At 37.4% G+C, this 15503-nt stretch overlaps 2 protein-coding genes across 3 annotated transcripts in view; one reads left to right on the top strand and one right to left on the bottom strand.

Moving 5' to 3' along the window:
• Positions 1-1289: 1289 nt before the first annotated feature.
• Positions 1290-11814, bottom strand: LOC132826291 (thioredoxin-dependent peroxide reductase, mitochondrial-like). The gene is made up of 7 exons (XM_060842084.1): positions 11728-11814; positions 10991-11117; positions 9700-9841; positions 7354-7489; positions 6831-6934; positions 2990-3155; positions 1290-1748 (listed from the first exon to the last, which is right to left on the bottom strand). Exons 1-7 carry the CDS (start codon positions 11749-11751, stop codon positions 1695-1697), a joined length of 753 nt encoding a protein of 250 aa, XP_060698067.1. The 5' UTR covers positions 11752-11814; the 3' UTR covers positions 1290-1694.
• Positions 11815-11952: 138 nt separating this feature from the next.
• Positions 11953-15503, top strand: part of lsm1 (LSM1, U6 small nuclear RNA associated) — a 28015-nt gene continuing 24464 nt past the window's right edge. The window contains exon 1 of one of the 2 annotated variants that reach the window (XM_060842081.1): positions 11953-12010. In XM_060842081.1, the coding sequence (XP_060698064.1) occupies positions 11965-12010 (46 nt within the window). In that variant the 5' untranslated portion in view covers positions 11953-11964. Of the gene's footprint in view, positions 12011-13610; positions 13674-15503 lie in introns of those variants that run through there. The other variant, XM_060842082.1, reaches the window with a different exon arrangement.

Here is a 15503-nt window from a genome sequence, read left to right as displayed (position 1 = left end):
AAGTACAAAGAAGTGAGAGCTATTTGTGCTTAAATCATTGAAGGTGTGGGATAAGTTGGACTGATAAGAAGGTATGATATTCTGGTCTAACTACAAGTAATTGTAAAAAGCTCCTTGAACTCCAGTCTGAGCACCATACAGCAAGTAGATGGCGAAAACATTGGGCAAGGTGCAGAAAGATTTAGGAGGATAACTCTAGGGATGAGGCACATGAATTCATAGATGAAAGCTTGAAAAGAAAAAGGTTAAAACCAGCTTTCACAAAGGGTTTTGAAATCCTTGTGATTCGCCTGAGAGATATTGCTTCCAATGATGAAAGGACACCAATGTAAATTGAATGGAAAAAGAACCAACAGTAACTTGAAGAGAAATCTTTTTATACAGGGAGTGGTTAAGAATGTACAATGTGTTGGATGTACAAAAATAGTGGCTACAATAGAAAATTAGATAAACACCTGGAGAGAAAGTTTTGTAGGACTATGGGGTAAAGACTAAGGAATGGAACTAACTGATTTATTCTTGAAGAATGCCAGAGTCATGGAGGTTGAATAGATAACTTTCATGCTGCAACCATTTTATGATTCTATAGTTGTCATGCTGCAGAGATCCACTGCCAAAAATAATCCAAATGACAGAATTAACTCAGCACAACAAGCTTTAGGTATTTAACTTGCAATCTATTTTTCCAATGCTTTGGATGTGGAAACGAGAGAATGTGGAGAAGGTTCACTAAGTTGTTGCCTGCTCTCGAGGCCATTGGCCATGAAGAAAAAATTAAAATAAAAACTAGGATTGTTTTTGCTGGAAAGACACCAGCTGGAAGGAGACCTTCTAGAGGTCTACAAAATTATGAGAGGCATAGATAGGTTGAATAGTCAGAGGCTTTTCTCCCCACAGTTAAAGTTTCAATTACAAGGGGGCACAGGTTCAAGGTGAAGAGTTTAAGGGAGATGTGCGAGGAAGGTTTTTCCATGCAGAGAGTGGTAGGACTTTGGGACACACCACCAGAAGAGGTGGGGAACCAGGCAATTTGGTGACATTTAAGAGGCATCTGGATGGTGACATGAATAGGGAGGGGAGAGGCGGATATGGACAGAATAAAGGCAGGTTTGTTTTTTAGTCTAGTTAGGACATTATGATCAGCACAGGCTTGGAGGGCCAAAAGGCCCGTTCCTATGCTGTATTTCTCTTTTGTACTTTGTTTGCTAGCTAATGATCTGAATTTCTGAAATACAACACATTCCTGAGCACTGTTGCAGCTTTAAAAGAAATTAGAGGACAATGGAACATAAGCATGCATATCTTTATTTTGAGGCAGGCATGATAATGATATATTTTAAAAATCAAGTCAGTAGTTATTAAAACATTAAACTTAAATGTAGAGTTCATAAAAAATAAATCTCAGGAGACAATCAATTAATTTCTGGTACCTGGTTAGCTATTACCTCAATATTAGTTGTCACAATATATTGCCAGACCTTGTACATCTGGCTTTCTTCAAGACATGTCTTCTGAGAGAGAATTCAGTAGTCCTAGTTCTTGATTTCATTCAAAATTACTAGACAAACATTTTAAACATAGTACTTTAAAGGTTTCTGAATTTTAATCAGACAACCAACACTATTCTCTGGTTTAAAAACATATTCCAAAAAAATCCAAGATGGAACAAGAATAGTAAGAATGAAATTTAGAGGCTACTCCTTGATCTTTGCAAAGTATTCCTTAGAGGCTTTTGGGGAAGGCTTGATCTGTAAAATAAATCATGAACAAATTTATTACACTTTGTGAAACATATATTTGCTATTAAATTTTAAAAGATTAAATAAGTTACAGGGTGTAGTATAAACATGGGAAATTTTAAGTGCAAACAGCTCAAGGCAGTTCAGAAATTTATTGGAAATGGTCATTGGTAATATACTGAAAGCTGTTGTCTTATATTGATTATGGTGAATACAATTGCAATCCCATTTCACCCTTTTGACTTTGGACTGATTATGGAAGGAACTGAATGTAAATTAGTCAAATAAAACAGCATGACCGTGCACAAAATATAGCATCAACACACAGCATGTGTTAAATAGCTTCAATTCCCCAATGTCAAATCAAGATATCACATTGAAAAGGAGAAAGTGAGGACTGCAGGTGCTGGAATACCAGAGTTGAAAAACGTGGTGCTGGAAAAACACAGCAGGCCAGGCAGCATCCGAGGAGCAGAAGAATCGATGTTTCGGGCATAAGCCCTTCTTCAGGAGCCAAATAACTTCTCCAATATTGAAAATTGAGGAAGCAGTGTAAGCTTCCATTTTAATTATGTGGGATTTCTGTCCTAGTACCAGGATCTGACAACTGGATTGTTACTTTTGTTGGTAATCTTATGCATAAACTTGTTGACTAAACTTTAATATGTCATGAACTACAGATTAGCATTGCTGATAGCAAATTATAAACAGAATTACAGCAATTTGGGAGCACTTGAAGCAGCCTATGTTGCGAAAATAATTTATAACATTTAATACTGTAAAATCAAACCATTCTTCTTCACACGACTGTATTAAAGAAAAGACACCATTAAAGAAAATTAGTCTCCTAAAGCAGGAATGTTCGATTTTACCAAAACCAACATACAAAAACTGGAGATTAAAGATCAAAATGTACATTGTAAGAAAAGTTGTATTCAGCATAATCGTCATTAGTTTGAAGACAAGAAGAGAGGAAATGCATCTTTAGCTCTGCTGGAAGGAGGAACAGTTGATGTCAGTGGTTATTGGGAGTATGTTAAAACACAGCTATATTAAATGGGAAATCTACTGATTTAAACGCAAGAAATTTGACATACATGTGGACATTTGAGGAATAACCAGGAAATAGAGATTTTGTAATGCATGAAAAGAGTGTTCAAATCATTTGCACAGAATTCTGGTTTTGCTTTTACACAGAACACAAAGAAAAAACACAAGCATTAAATTGTAACAACTGAATTTGAACAAACCGTTGGAGAGTGAGGTGTCCAATCAGCTGGGCAAACTTCTCCATGTGTTTCCACAAACTGGAAGGCCTTAACCAAACGTAGAGTCTCTTCAACACTGCGACCTACAGGCAGGTCATTGATGCCAATATGCTTGATAATGCCGTTTGTATCTATGATGAATAGACCTCTGGAAAAATTGGAACATTTTAGATGTGAGTAAATGAGAAGATATAATTCTGTAAATATCTGTCAGTAATGCATTGATCATATCTCAAATTCATAATGCGAAGAACCGAAACACTTATATTCAAGCATCGTTAAACTGAAACGAGTTGAAAACATACCTGAAGTGTTTCAGTGATGGGTAAAAAGCATTAATGTTTAAAACTGAGTATAGGCAATAGATAGAACACAATGCTAGCACATGGCTGTTTTAATTCTGAATCTGAAGTTCAAGCGTTGTTCAAACTGAAATTAAGTCTTCGACACCTGATAAAGTGCCTTAAGTTGCTGAAGAAAAAACTACTTGTAATTTAGGACAGAGGGAAAGCTGTCAACATCAAGTCACAATAATTGATATGGAAGGTTACAATCATGCAGTTAAAGTTATTCAAGGTCATTAGTTGAGGTACACAATTCCTTCATGAGATGCTTTACACTGCAATGGCAAACTCAAAGTGCCATATGAGTAAATTCCCCTTTGGCAGCAATGATAAAGTATGTAATAACAAAATTGATATATGAGTGTTACATACACACAAAATTTGGCAACATAGAAAGGAATTGTTGAGAATAAGTATTGGTCACTTCTTCAGTCAGCAACTTAACCATCAACTTTTGATAAATGTGGCAGATGTAATCATATTTTGCTTTAAGTGATAGATACAGATGCCAGAAAACTTCAATAGACTTGTAATATTTCTTTCAGGTTCTAGGAGATTTGACAGGAGACCCTGAGGATGCAAGTCTTCTCTTAAATGACACTATTCATGAATAGGCAGTTCGAGTGAGAACAGAAGGAGGGATTGCTTGTTCTGCTTTTGCAGCCTTTATTCTGTGAATTCATGGAATGCTGGAGTACAGAACAAAGCCTTTCAGTTCATTATGCCCATACCAGCACTTGAAAGGAGCTGGACTTCCCCCATCTTTAACCTTACCCCAAAGTTTTTATCTATACATTTAAATCCTTTCTGAAATATTTCCATCATTCTTCCACAGTGGATTCCAGATCATTAAGACTCACTACATACAAAAGGTTTCATTTTTTATTATATAGGGTATTTTTGCCAACAACCTAATGTCTGGATCCTCCATTACCAATCCTACTGTTGAGGAAAAACTGTTTTTATATCTACTCCATTAAAGTACATGTTCTCAAAACTGCTTTAAGCCTGCTAAAGCACTCACATCCAAATGGTTTCTAGTGTAGCACATTCAAGACTTATTTCTGGGATTCAGAAGCATCACTACACTTATCCCATTCTACTCTAAAACATGCACAATCACATCTACTCCTGATGGCTACTCTTGTTAGGAAAACTGATCTTCCACAACCTTTTGCCATTGGAAAATGGACCCTCTTTTTCTCACCTTTGTTACATCATGTGAGCTTGTTCTGCCAACCTCCGCAAACCTGCATCCACAACCTTTTTTTTGAATGGTTTAAGAATTAACTGCAACAGTGTCAAGGGGCCCACATGCAGATGGCTTACAATCACAAGCACACGTCAGTTGTGTGCTTGGTTATGGTACTCTCAGATGTAAGCTACATCTACAAAGTAGCATTTCTGCATAATCTAGACAAACTTCTGAGCAGCGATGGATTAGTGCTGCACCAGCTAACAATGGGAGTCGTACTATATAGTGCAAGGTCTTTCTTTCTTTATCACTGCATGACAAGGCATTAATTCCAACATACAACTTAAGTGAAATTTCCATTCCTGTTTAAGTGGAGTAAAACTATAAATGTGCAAAAAGAAAAAGAACCGCACCATTCAATTTCAGGTAGGAACAAAATATGAATAAAACAGTGTACAATTCTGGCAGAACAGAAAAAGTTGCCAACTTTTTTCTGCAAATTCATATTGTAATGTGTAGTTAGTAAAAGCTCTATCTTCTAAAAATTTGTGGAGATGTGGAAAAAGACTGCCAACCAGCCTGAGTCAAGAGCTTTCATTTCAGTCTGCAAACAAACAAGTTTTAAAAATTCAAGATTTAAATTCAAGCTGAGACTAATGAAATAAAGCACAGGTTCAATTCCTGCTTTGCCTAAGGCAGAATGGGCACATGCCTCCTAGCTCTGCCCAGACAATCTACCATCGCAAATCTGCTAAGGAACTTGGCTGAGGACAAAATTATCAGAAGGTAATGAGCCAACAGCCGGCCTTTGGGCAGGATACAAAAGGGAATAGGGGTGAGGAAAATAATTTTAAAAACTTGCACTCCTATTTAGTACATTTTACATAGTCAGAAAATCCCCAAATCCTTTACAACCAATGCACTTTTCAAATATAATTATGTAGGCAAAGTCACAAACATTATGTATAGAGTGAAGCTCTACATTTGGACTATGAATATGTATCCTCAAAAGATCAGTTTGCGATTATTTTGAGGGAGGGAAGAAAATTGTAAGATCACTTGTGTCTACCTAAAGCAGCAGAATTAACAAATCATCCAAAAGATAGCACCACCAACAGTGCAACAAACTCCATTATAGTAGTGCAAGAAAGCAAGCAAAAAAGTGAAAATTTTGCCAATCTTTGGAACAGAGGTTGTTGGTGCTTGATTTTAACAGCATACTAATCTATAGCTCCTACTGATCCAGCCTGCTGGCTTGAAAAAACTATTATAATTGGAGCGTTCCATTTCGCAAGTCACAATACCACAGATTTTAATAACCTATGTCAGGCTCTACCTTAGTTGCACATAATTGTCCTGATATTTATTTTATGTTCAGTAAGATTACATAGTAATTTTAAACTCTTTTCATGGGACATGGCATCGCTGGCTAGGACAACATTTATTGCCTCTCTCTATTTGCCCTTAAAGCAGTGATGAGTTGCCTTCTTAAACCACCTCAGATCATTTGACATTGGAAGACCTACAATGCTGTTAGGAAGGGAAATTGATAAAACCTGTGTTATTTGTTGGTTTATCATGTGAGATTTTTTCCAATATGACTGGCTGCTTAGCCTGTCTAATGGCATCGATATTTCTAGAGTCTTCCTACATCTAACACTACACTGCATTTCTCAATGCTAAAGTTCATGACATCATGTGGATAGCTCAAGGTCAATGATAAAAGATAATGACTTCAGTGAGTGCTCGACCTGGACCAAATTAAACATAGATTTTATGGTCAATATCCAAACATATCTGCAAGCTTGAAAACACAGGTTGGAAGGCAGGCCTTTTTATCAATTTGCAAGCAACTAATCAGAACAAATTCCAATACTATTAGATTTGCTACAGTATGGAAACAGGCTCTTCAGCCCAACAAGTCCACACCGAAGAGTAACCCATTCAGACCCATTCCCCTACCCATATTTACCCCTGACTAATGCACCTAATACTATGGGCAATTTAACTTGACCAATTCACCTGACCTGCACATCTTTTGGATTGTGGGAGGAAACCAGGGCACCTGGAGGAAACCCATGCAAACATGGGAAGAATGTGCAAACTCCAGTGTACTTGATGACATACATTAAGCTGCTTTTAAAAAAAAAAGTGCCCTCAATCTCAACTTGTACCTCATTATTACAACTATACCAATTAATTCCACTACCACTGAGGTAGTCAAGAGTGAAATTAGACCACTGTTTCCATTCTGCTTAACCTGCAACAATGAAAAACCTCTTACCTCAGTGCAATACCAGCGTTTTCCAATAACACCCCATAATCACGAGAGATCTGCTTTGTTATATCAGACAACAGTGGTATATGCATATGCCCTAGACCTCCGCTCTGAATTGAGAGAACAGAGGAAAGTTACCAAAAACAAACTAAAAAGGAAAATTTACTTCCTAACACTGAAGTTACTAATTAAAAAATTTTATACTAAGTACAATAAGTTTGAGAATTTGTGATTACTGTGCCCGACTTTCTATAATAAGACTAATATCAACAATACTATTTTCAGATACCACCGAAAATATCATTTTATTAGTGCTTGATAAGACATTCTTTCCTTTTCAAAACTGTAATTTTGAAACAAATTCAATATTCTGAGAGTTTGAAACAGCATTGATTGTTTAGAGGTTATCTTATTCAAACACTAACTTTATAGAACTACCTCAACTGAAACAGTTGCTATTCAAATTTTTCTAAAAGGCAAATAAACTTCAAAGGTCCAGATGTATAAATCTTCATCTTTATTTCCATACCTTTCTCGGAGTGTTGATCCAGGCAAGGTGAGAGAAATGAGAGTCTACAGAAACACCAATTACTTCACAGTTTACATCATGGAACTCATTTGCTTTGTTACTGAATGCAACAATCTCAGTTGGACAAACAAATGTGCTGCAAAAATAAATTTGAGAAAAAAATTCAAGTGTAAGATCACGCAGTCTTTTTAAATCAACTAATAATAACCAGAACAGTAAAAGGTAAAACCTGGTTAAAAGAAAATCCATTATGTCTTACATTGTGGCAAACATTTAATAGGTTAAACACAAATACATGTGTTTTATTTGCACAACTGTATTTATAGAAATGGTTCATAAACTGCAACTTGAACTCTGGAATCTGTGTCCACATATCTATAGCATAAAATATAGTATTGGGAAAGAAAGAAAAAAGCAATAGGCAAAGTTTACGACAAATAGATTTCACTGTAGATGAATACGTTGTCACCCATTTTGGATGTAAAAAAGGGACAAAACAAAAGTACCATCAAAATGATGCACAGTCAGAAAGAGAGATCCAGAGAGATTTGGGTCTCCGTGCAGATAACAAAATTTTGTAGCAGCAGAAAGTAATAAAAAAACACAATGCCAACTTTCTATTTAATCCAGAGGATTATACAAAAGGAGTACAGACAGTCCAACAGTTAAATTTACTACATTACATAAACTAAGTTTGTATTCCTTGGATTTATATTGGAGGTGTTTTGAATCAAGTTTTCAAGATATTAAGGGAACAGATGGGATAAGTTAGGAGTCATAAGTTAAAAACTAGAACATGCAAAGAGTGGTAGAAGTTTAGACCTTTCTTCTGGTAATTGATGTTTGATCATTTGTGGAGGGATATGGGAATATATACAAACTTCAGCAAGTTTTATTTTAGGTACCTTTCCTCTGTTTGTTATTTCAACACAGAATGAAGGACTAGGGCAGACACATGCAATTAGGTCGCAAAATGGCCTTAGTGCCATTGAATAGTGGAACAAAATGAATGGCTGAAAAAGATCATGTGCACTCAGAAAAGACAGACATGTTGAAGGAAAATAGGAACTGATAATGAGAGAAGGAAAAGTACCCAAATACCTCAACAACTGCCCAATTGGTCTTTAGGATATACACATGACTACGTTCAATGCATTATTTTGTTCAATTTTAGAAATAATTATCATTCATTGACATTTATTACTCTTAAAGTGTGAGGCATATTTAGTACAACGTTTAATTTACAACATTTAGAAAATGTGCCAATACTAATGGGGCACTTATTTATACGTTTTTGATAAAAGTGCTATTAAAATCTTAAACTCAGTGATCATTGAAAAGGAGCTATTTAGTAAACAGGGTTAAACAATCTAAAAGCTGTTTTGAAAACATACATGTACAGTTCTCAGCAGGTTCATCTCCAAAACAGTCAGAAGTGTTTGATGTGGGAAAGCCATCATGATTGCTCAAGCGTGAATAATTGAGAAAAAAGCCCCAAGATCAGAAAACAATATATCATTTACAACTTCATAAAAACTGCCTGTAGAAATCTGATTATTTTTAATGTAACATTTAATTTCTGGTCAAACTTCCTAAATATTGCAAAACAAACTCGTGCATAATAAACCAGCAATTCTAAATACCTTCAACAGTGTGGTTAAATACATTTAATTCTGCATAAAAAACAAAATATTTTGTTTTTCACTTGCTATACTACAAAAAGCATGACTGGAATGCAGACCAGAGATTACAACAACTATCCCATCCCTACAAAAATGAACATTTGAGCCAGGAAATTAAAAGTAGAAAGGTAGCCATGCATTATTGTTTATTTGGTGGGGTTAGGTTTACAGTTATCGTGTGAAATAGGGATTCAGAATAGAATAAAACAAAGTTCCAGGTCAGAACAAACAAAAAACAGAAGTGAAAGCTGATAAAGAAAGTAACAGAATAACCAAAAACTATACACAAGTTAAAAATCATAGATTAAACAAACCCCACCCACAAAGTAGTGTGAGTAATCAAGATATGGAAGCACAACAGTTGTTCTTCCCTGAAAGATGTACTCCACCCATCATTTGCCTAATATTTTCAGAACTGATAAGACAAGATGTGCAAGGCCATCTCCTCCTCAACTGAGCAAAACAGTGTAATTTCTGTCATGACTATAAAACTATCCTCAGAAAATAATCAAAACAAAATACTGTTTGTATGCATTAGAATTGGTCTTGAAAAAGATGTCAAGAGGAATTTTGAAGACTACAAAATGAGAGAGAAGTGTGGCAAAAAAATTTCTTCCTCTTAAAATAAAACTTCTTAGCAAATTCAGATACCAAGGTTACTTACAAATCCAAAGGATAGAAGAAAATGACGAGATATTTTCCTTTGTAGTCATCCAAATTGATCTCTTTGAACTCACCATTGACCACAGCAGTGCCCTTGAAAAATGGAGCAGGTTGGGTAACAGCAGGAGTAAAGTTTGAATAAGCTGGAAGGTACAAGGGCCAATTATCTACACTCTTCCTATTAACCACTCAATTACACACAAAGAACATTTGCACAAATATTCATATCCTTAGCATGCCTGCATAAAGAATACTTTTAGAATTGCTAGAATAGAAACATCAATTCGCATTCTCTGGAATGTGAAAATATGATCCTCAAGAGAAAATACTAACCAAAAGATCAGAAAGAGGTAATACACACTAACAAAACAAAGCAATATTTTTCACAAAGTGGAGTTTTAAAATATAATTCTAAAAAAAAATACAAAACACTGGAAAACCACTATTTTCTACAAAGACAAATCTTGTTAATTCAGAAATATGGTCATTTTGCAATAAATTATGAGTGGAATCCATTCCAAGTACCATTTAGTTAGTCACTAAAAAAAGTCTTGTTAGACAAATCAGGAACAATATTTCAGTACTTTTGGGGAAGACTAGTAAACCAATTTTAAAAAACCCAAATGGTGCATCATAGCAAGTTACTCAATATGCAAAATTCAATCACATTCTGTTTACTAGTTCACACTAATATGATACTGGGAATAGTATAAGAAAGCAGATAGATCCAATTTGTAGGGTAAGCACAATGATGCCCATTGCAAACTCATGAAACTACGACTACGTTTATTAGAGAAGTGCAGGCTTAGAGGTAATTATCAAATAAAGTAAACAGATTTTGTCCAACTGGATAGGTAATTTGAAAAGCTACCAAGGTGATATCATTTAGAGTACCTGTATTTGCAAGGCCAAAGTGAGATTACATGGCAAAGGAAGAATGCTTCAAGGCATAAAAAGTTAACTGTGGAGTAGCTGACGACAGAAAGACTTGACTTACTATTGTCTCCCACAGCTTGTCTGATTCCCTTACAACACAGAGACTAACCTCATAGTCCTATCATTAAATTGTCTCGTTCTATTCCATATTTTGTTTCTTCCAGAAAATGGATACAGGTTTGATAACAGTGTCTGTTGCTGCATTAATTTGAATTTCTTGCTTATTAGTGCTGGCGAGTTTAGCAATAAAAATCAATCTGCTTCCATTCAGTCTCAAGGGATAGGCTCAGTTTAATGATTTTCACTCAAACTAGCTGAGGTCATTTTAGAACACATTAGCTTCCCAGAGTACTTACTTGTACTGAAATTGCATTTATGATTTATGAAACATGCTGAACTCCGCCAGCTTGTTGCATTTTGCTGTACGTAGTGCAGTCGGAGAGCCGCAGAAACTCCCCTGGCGAATAAGCATGCTCGAGAAAACTACAAATCAACAGAAACAGAGCAAACAAGAAATTACACCAACTGAATGTACGTTTAGACAAATGTTACATTTGTGTTTCTGTAAGATACAAAGATAAATAAAACCATACGCTCATAGTAGCCTAGCTCCCCAAACAAATTAAATTAAATTATGATAAATTCAAATCACTTCGTATCGTTTAACTTGGCAAAACAAAAATGCAGAGAGATGTTGGGGGAGGAAAAGGGAAGGTTGACCTTCAGCAACTGCACGGCAGGAATTAAAGGTAGGCAGGTTGCCTCCTGATACTGCTCTAGTGAACACGCGAAGTCATGTCGCCATGTGATTGAGCTAAAGCTGGTTCCGCACAATCACTACGCGGCACGGAGCTAAAAAAACATAAACTCCAAGTCCCTGTCGAGAGGGACAGGACACATGGGAGTCCAGGGCATAGGACACTGAGAGCAGCGAGTAGCCAGAGGGTCCAGTAAACACTATCGAAGCCCACGGTACTCATAAATAGGGACGTTTAGAGATCAAAAAATAAAGTCAGCATGCAGAGATAACCGGGAATTCGTAATGACCGAAATCAGAGAGAAATAAAGAGAGAAAAAAAACCCTTCTCCTCACCCGACTCACAGCTACCGCCGCCATCTTGGTGCCCACAGCCCCGCCCCCTCCAGGAGAAACCTGCTGCCGCTAACAAAGACGGTCAATAATAAAATCAAAAACATCCCTCAGTCAATAACATTGAGTCCGCGATACATCAAATAGAAATAAAACAAACAAAAATAAACAGAAGGCGACGCCAGCTCAACCAATCGGATGTGACGTCACCAGTCTCGCGCCTATTTCCGGAGGAGCAAGATGAACTACATGCCAGGAACAGCCAGCCTGATAGAGGACATTGACAGTAAGGGAATATACTCTATTATCATCACAGGGAGTTACTGTCGGCCTGATAGAGGACATTGACAGTAAGGGAATATACTCTATTATCATCACAGGGAGTTACAGTCGGCCTGATAGAGGACATTGACAGTAAGGGAATATACTCTATTATCATCACAGGGAGTTACAGTCGGCCTGATAGAGGACATTGACAGTAAGGGAATATACTCTATTATCATCATCACAGGGAGTTACTGTCGGCCTGATAGAGGACATTGACAGTAAGGGAATATACTCTATTATCATCACAGGGAGTTACTGTCGGCCTGATAGAGGACATTGACAGTAAGGGAATATACTCTATTATCATCACAGGGAGTTACAGTCGGCCTGATAGAGGACATTGACAGTAAGGGAATATACTCTATTATCATCACAGGGAGTTACTGTCGGCCTGATAGAGGACATTGACAGTAAGGGAATATACTCTATTATCATCACAGGGAGTTACAGTCGGCCTGATAGAGGACATTGACAGTAAGGGAATATACTCTATTATCATCACAGGGAGTTACAGTCGGCCTGATAGAGGACATTGACAGTAAGGGAATATACTCTATTATCATCACAGGGAGTTACAGTCGGCCTGATAGAGGACATTGACATTAAGGGAATATACTCTATTATCATCACAGGGAGTTACTGTTGGCCTGATAGAGGACATTGACAGTAAGGGAATATACTCTATTATCATCACAGGGAGTTACAGTCGGCCTGATAGAGGACATTGACAGTAAGGGAATATACTCTATTATCATCACAGGGAGTTACTGTCGGCCTGATAGAGGACATTGACAGTAAGGGAATATACTCTATTATCATCATCACAGGGAGTTACAGTCGGCCTGATAGAGGACATTGACATTAAGGGAATATACTCTATTATCATCACAGGGAGTTACTGTTGGCCTGATAGAGGACATTGACAGTAAGGGAATATACTCTATTATCATCACAGGGAGTTACAGTCGGCCTGATAGAGGACATTGACAGTAAGGGAATATACTCTATTATCATCACAGGGAGTTACTGTCGGCCTGATAGAGGACATTGACAGTAAGGGAATATACTCTATTATCATCATCACAGGGAGTTACTGTCGGCCTGATAGAGGACATTGACAGTAAGGGAATATACTCTATTATCATCACAGGGAGTTACTGTCGGCCTGATAGAGGACATTGACAGTAAGGGAATATACTCTATTATCATCACAGGGAGTTACTGTCGGCCTGATAGAGGACATTGACAGTAAGGGAATATACTCTATTATCATCACAGGGAGTTACAGTCGGCCTGATAGAGGACATTGACAGTAAGGGAATATACTCTATTATCATCATCACAGGGAGTTACTGTCGGCCTGATAGAGGACATTGACAGTAAGGGAATATACTCTATTATCATCACAGGGAGTTACAGTCGGCCTGATAGAGGACATTGACAGTAAGGGAATATACTCTATTATCATCACAGGGAGTTACAGTCGGCCTGATAGAGGACATTGACAGTAAGGGAATATACTCTATTATCGTCATCACAGGGAGTTACAGTCGGCCTGATAGAGGACATTGACAGTAAGGGAATATACTCTATTATCATCATGGGGAGTTATAGTCGGTCTGGTAGGTAACATTTTCAGTGAGCCTCCTGCTGAAGCACTGTTCATGTATCCTGCTTTCTATTTATATGTTTGATTTTCCTAGGGTGGTTGAATCATTCCCTGTGGTGACAGCATTTCCCATGGTGATTTCATTTACTGTTCTTTTTCTCGGGGTGGTAAATGTTGATGTGTTTGTTTCGGTTGGAATGCCATGCAATTTTCGTGCATGTCTCTTTGGCTTGTCCTAAGATGGATGTCTCAGTCAAATTGGTGTCCTTCCTCATCTGTGTGTAAGGATACTAGTGAGCGTGGGTCATGTTGTTTTGTGGTTGCTTGATGTTCATATATCCTGTTGGCTAGTTTTCTACCTGTTTGTCCATTATACTGTTTGTTACACTTCTTGCAAGGTATTTTGTACTTGTCATTAATTTTGCTTGTTTGTGTTAGGGTCTTTCAAGTTCATTAGCTGCTGTTTTAGAGTATTGGTGGGTTTGTGGGCTCCCATGATGTCAAGAGATCTCAGTTGTCTGGCAGTCATTTCTGATATGTCTTTGATGTAGGGGAGAATGACTAGGGTTTCTGGACATGTTTTGTCTGCTTGTTGCTGAGAAATCAGTGGACTGTGTTCATAGGGTACGCGTTCTTTTTGAATACACTGTATAATTGACTTTCCTCTGATCTGTGTAGTTCCTCTGTGCTGCGGTGTGTGTTGGCTCATTGAAATAAAGTTCTAATGCAGCTCTGTTTGTGGATGTTGGGATGATTGCTTCTGTGGTGTAACATTTGGTCTGTATGTGTTATTTTCCTGTAGATGCTGGTTTGAAGTTCCCCATTGGCTGTTTGCTCTACTGCAACATTTAGGAATGGTGGTTTCTTTTTTATTGTTGCTTTTCTCCTCCTTTTTAGTGAATTTTATGCCAGTAAGGGTATTCTTGATGGTCTTGAAGGTTTCCTCTCATCCTTCAGACAAACTGATGGAACAACCATGGTATCTCCAATATCATCGAGGAGAAAGTGAGGTCTGCAGATGCTGGAGATCAGAGCTGAAAATGTGTTGCTGGAAAAGCGTAGCAATTCAGGCAGCATCCAAGGAACAGGAGATTCAACATTTCGGGCATAAGCTCTTCTTGAAGAAGGGCTTATGCCCGAAACGTCGAATCTCCTGTTCCTTGGATGCTGCCTGACCTGCTGCACTTTTCCAGCAACACATTTTCAGCTCTATCTCCAATATCAGGGTTCTTAGCAGTGGCAGTAATTCAGAGACTTGAACAAACACTTCTGCCAACCATCCAACCCAAAGTTTGGATCCGCGAGTTGGATGACACCTTTGTCATCACTAAATGAAACTAATTAGAGGAAATCTCTAACAGCAAACACATTGACTTGGATCCTGTTTATCACCCTCTGAGAAAAAGAACAGGAAATTATGTCACCACAGGAAATGACACCACCAACCCTAGGAAACTCAAACATGTAAATAGAGAGCAAGTTACGCCACCAGTGCTTCATTCAGAGGCTCATTGAAGATGTTACCTAGTATGGTGATGAAACATCTGAAAAAGAACATTCTAGCTCAGAGAGCAAACCTACGTTCAGTAGCCAGTCTCATCGAGGGCTATTGACAGCAAGGGTATATGCTTAATTATCATCATATTAAGCTTTAGCTAGTCTGATAAAGGGCATTGACAGTCAGGGAATAGATTGAGTTATAGTCAAGTTGAGTTGTAGTCCATCTGATAGAGGAGATTGAAGTCAGTTACCATGTTGACAAGTAGTCAATCCAATAGTAGACATTTATAGGCAGGGAAAGTGCTCAATTATTATCTTGTTGAACTGTAATAATTCTAATACA

Source organism: Hemiscyllium ocellatum, chromosome 22, assembly GCF_020745735.1.
Source record: "Hemiscyllium ocellatum isolate sHemOce1 chromosome 22, sHemOce1.pat.X.cur, whole genome shotgun sequence".
Taxonomy (NCBI): domain Eukaryota; kingdom Metazoa; phylum Chordata; class Chondrichthyes; order Orectolobiformes; family Hemiscylliidae; genus Hemiscyllium; species Hemiscyllium ocellatum.
This window is presented reverse-complemented; position numbering and strand designations above follow the sequence as displayed.

Bases quoted from the DNA above. Each gene is read 5' to 3' on its own strand.
- LOC132826291 (XM_060842084.1), bottom strand. From the start codon at position 11,751: ATGGCGGCGGTAGCTGTGAGTCGG. The intron at 9,842-10,990 runs GTAAGTACTCTG...TGTACCTTCCAG, and splicing joins TAAATGCAATTTCAGTACAA to CTTATTCAAACTTTACTCCT. The intron at 3,156-6,830 runs GTAAGAGGTTTT...CAATTTTTCCAG, and splicing joins AACGCTGGTATTGCACTGAG to AGGTCTATTCATCATAGATA.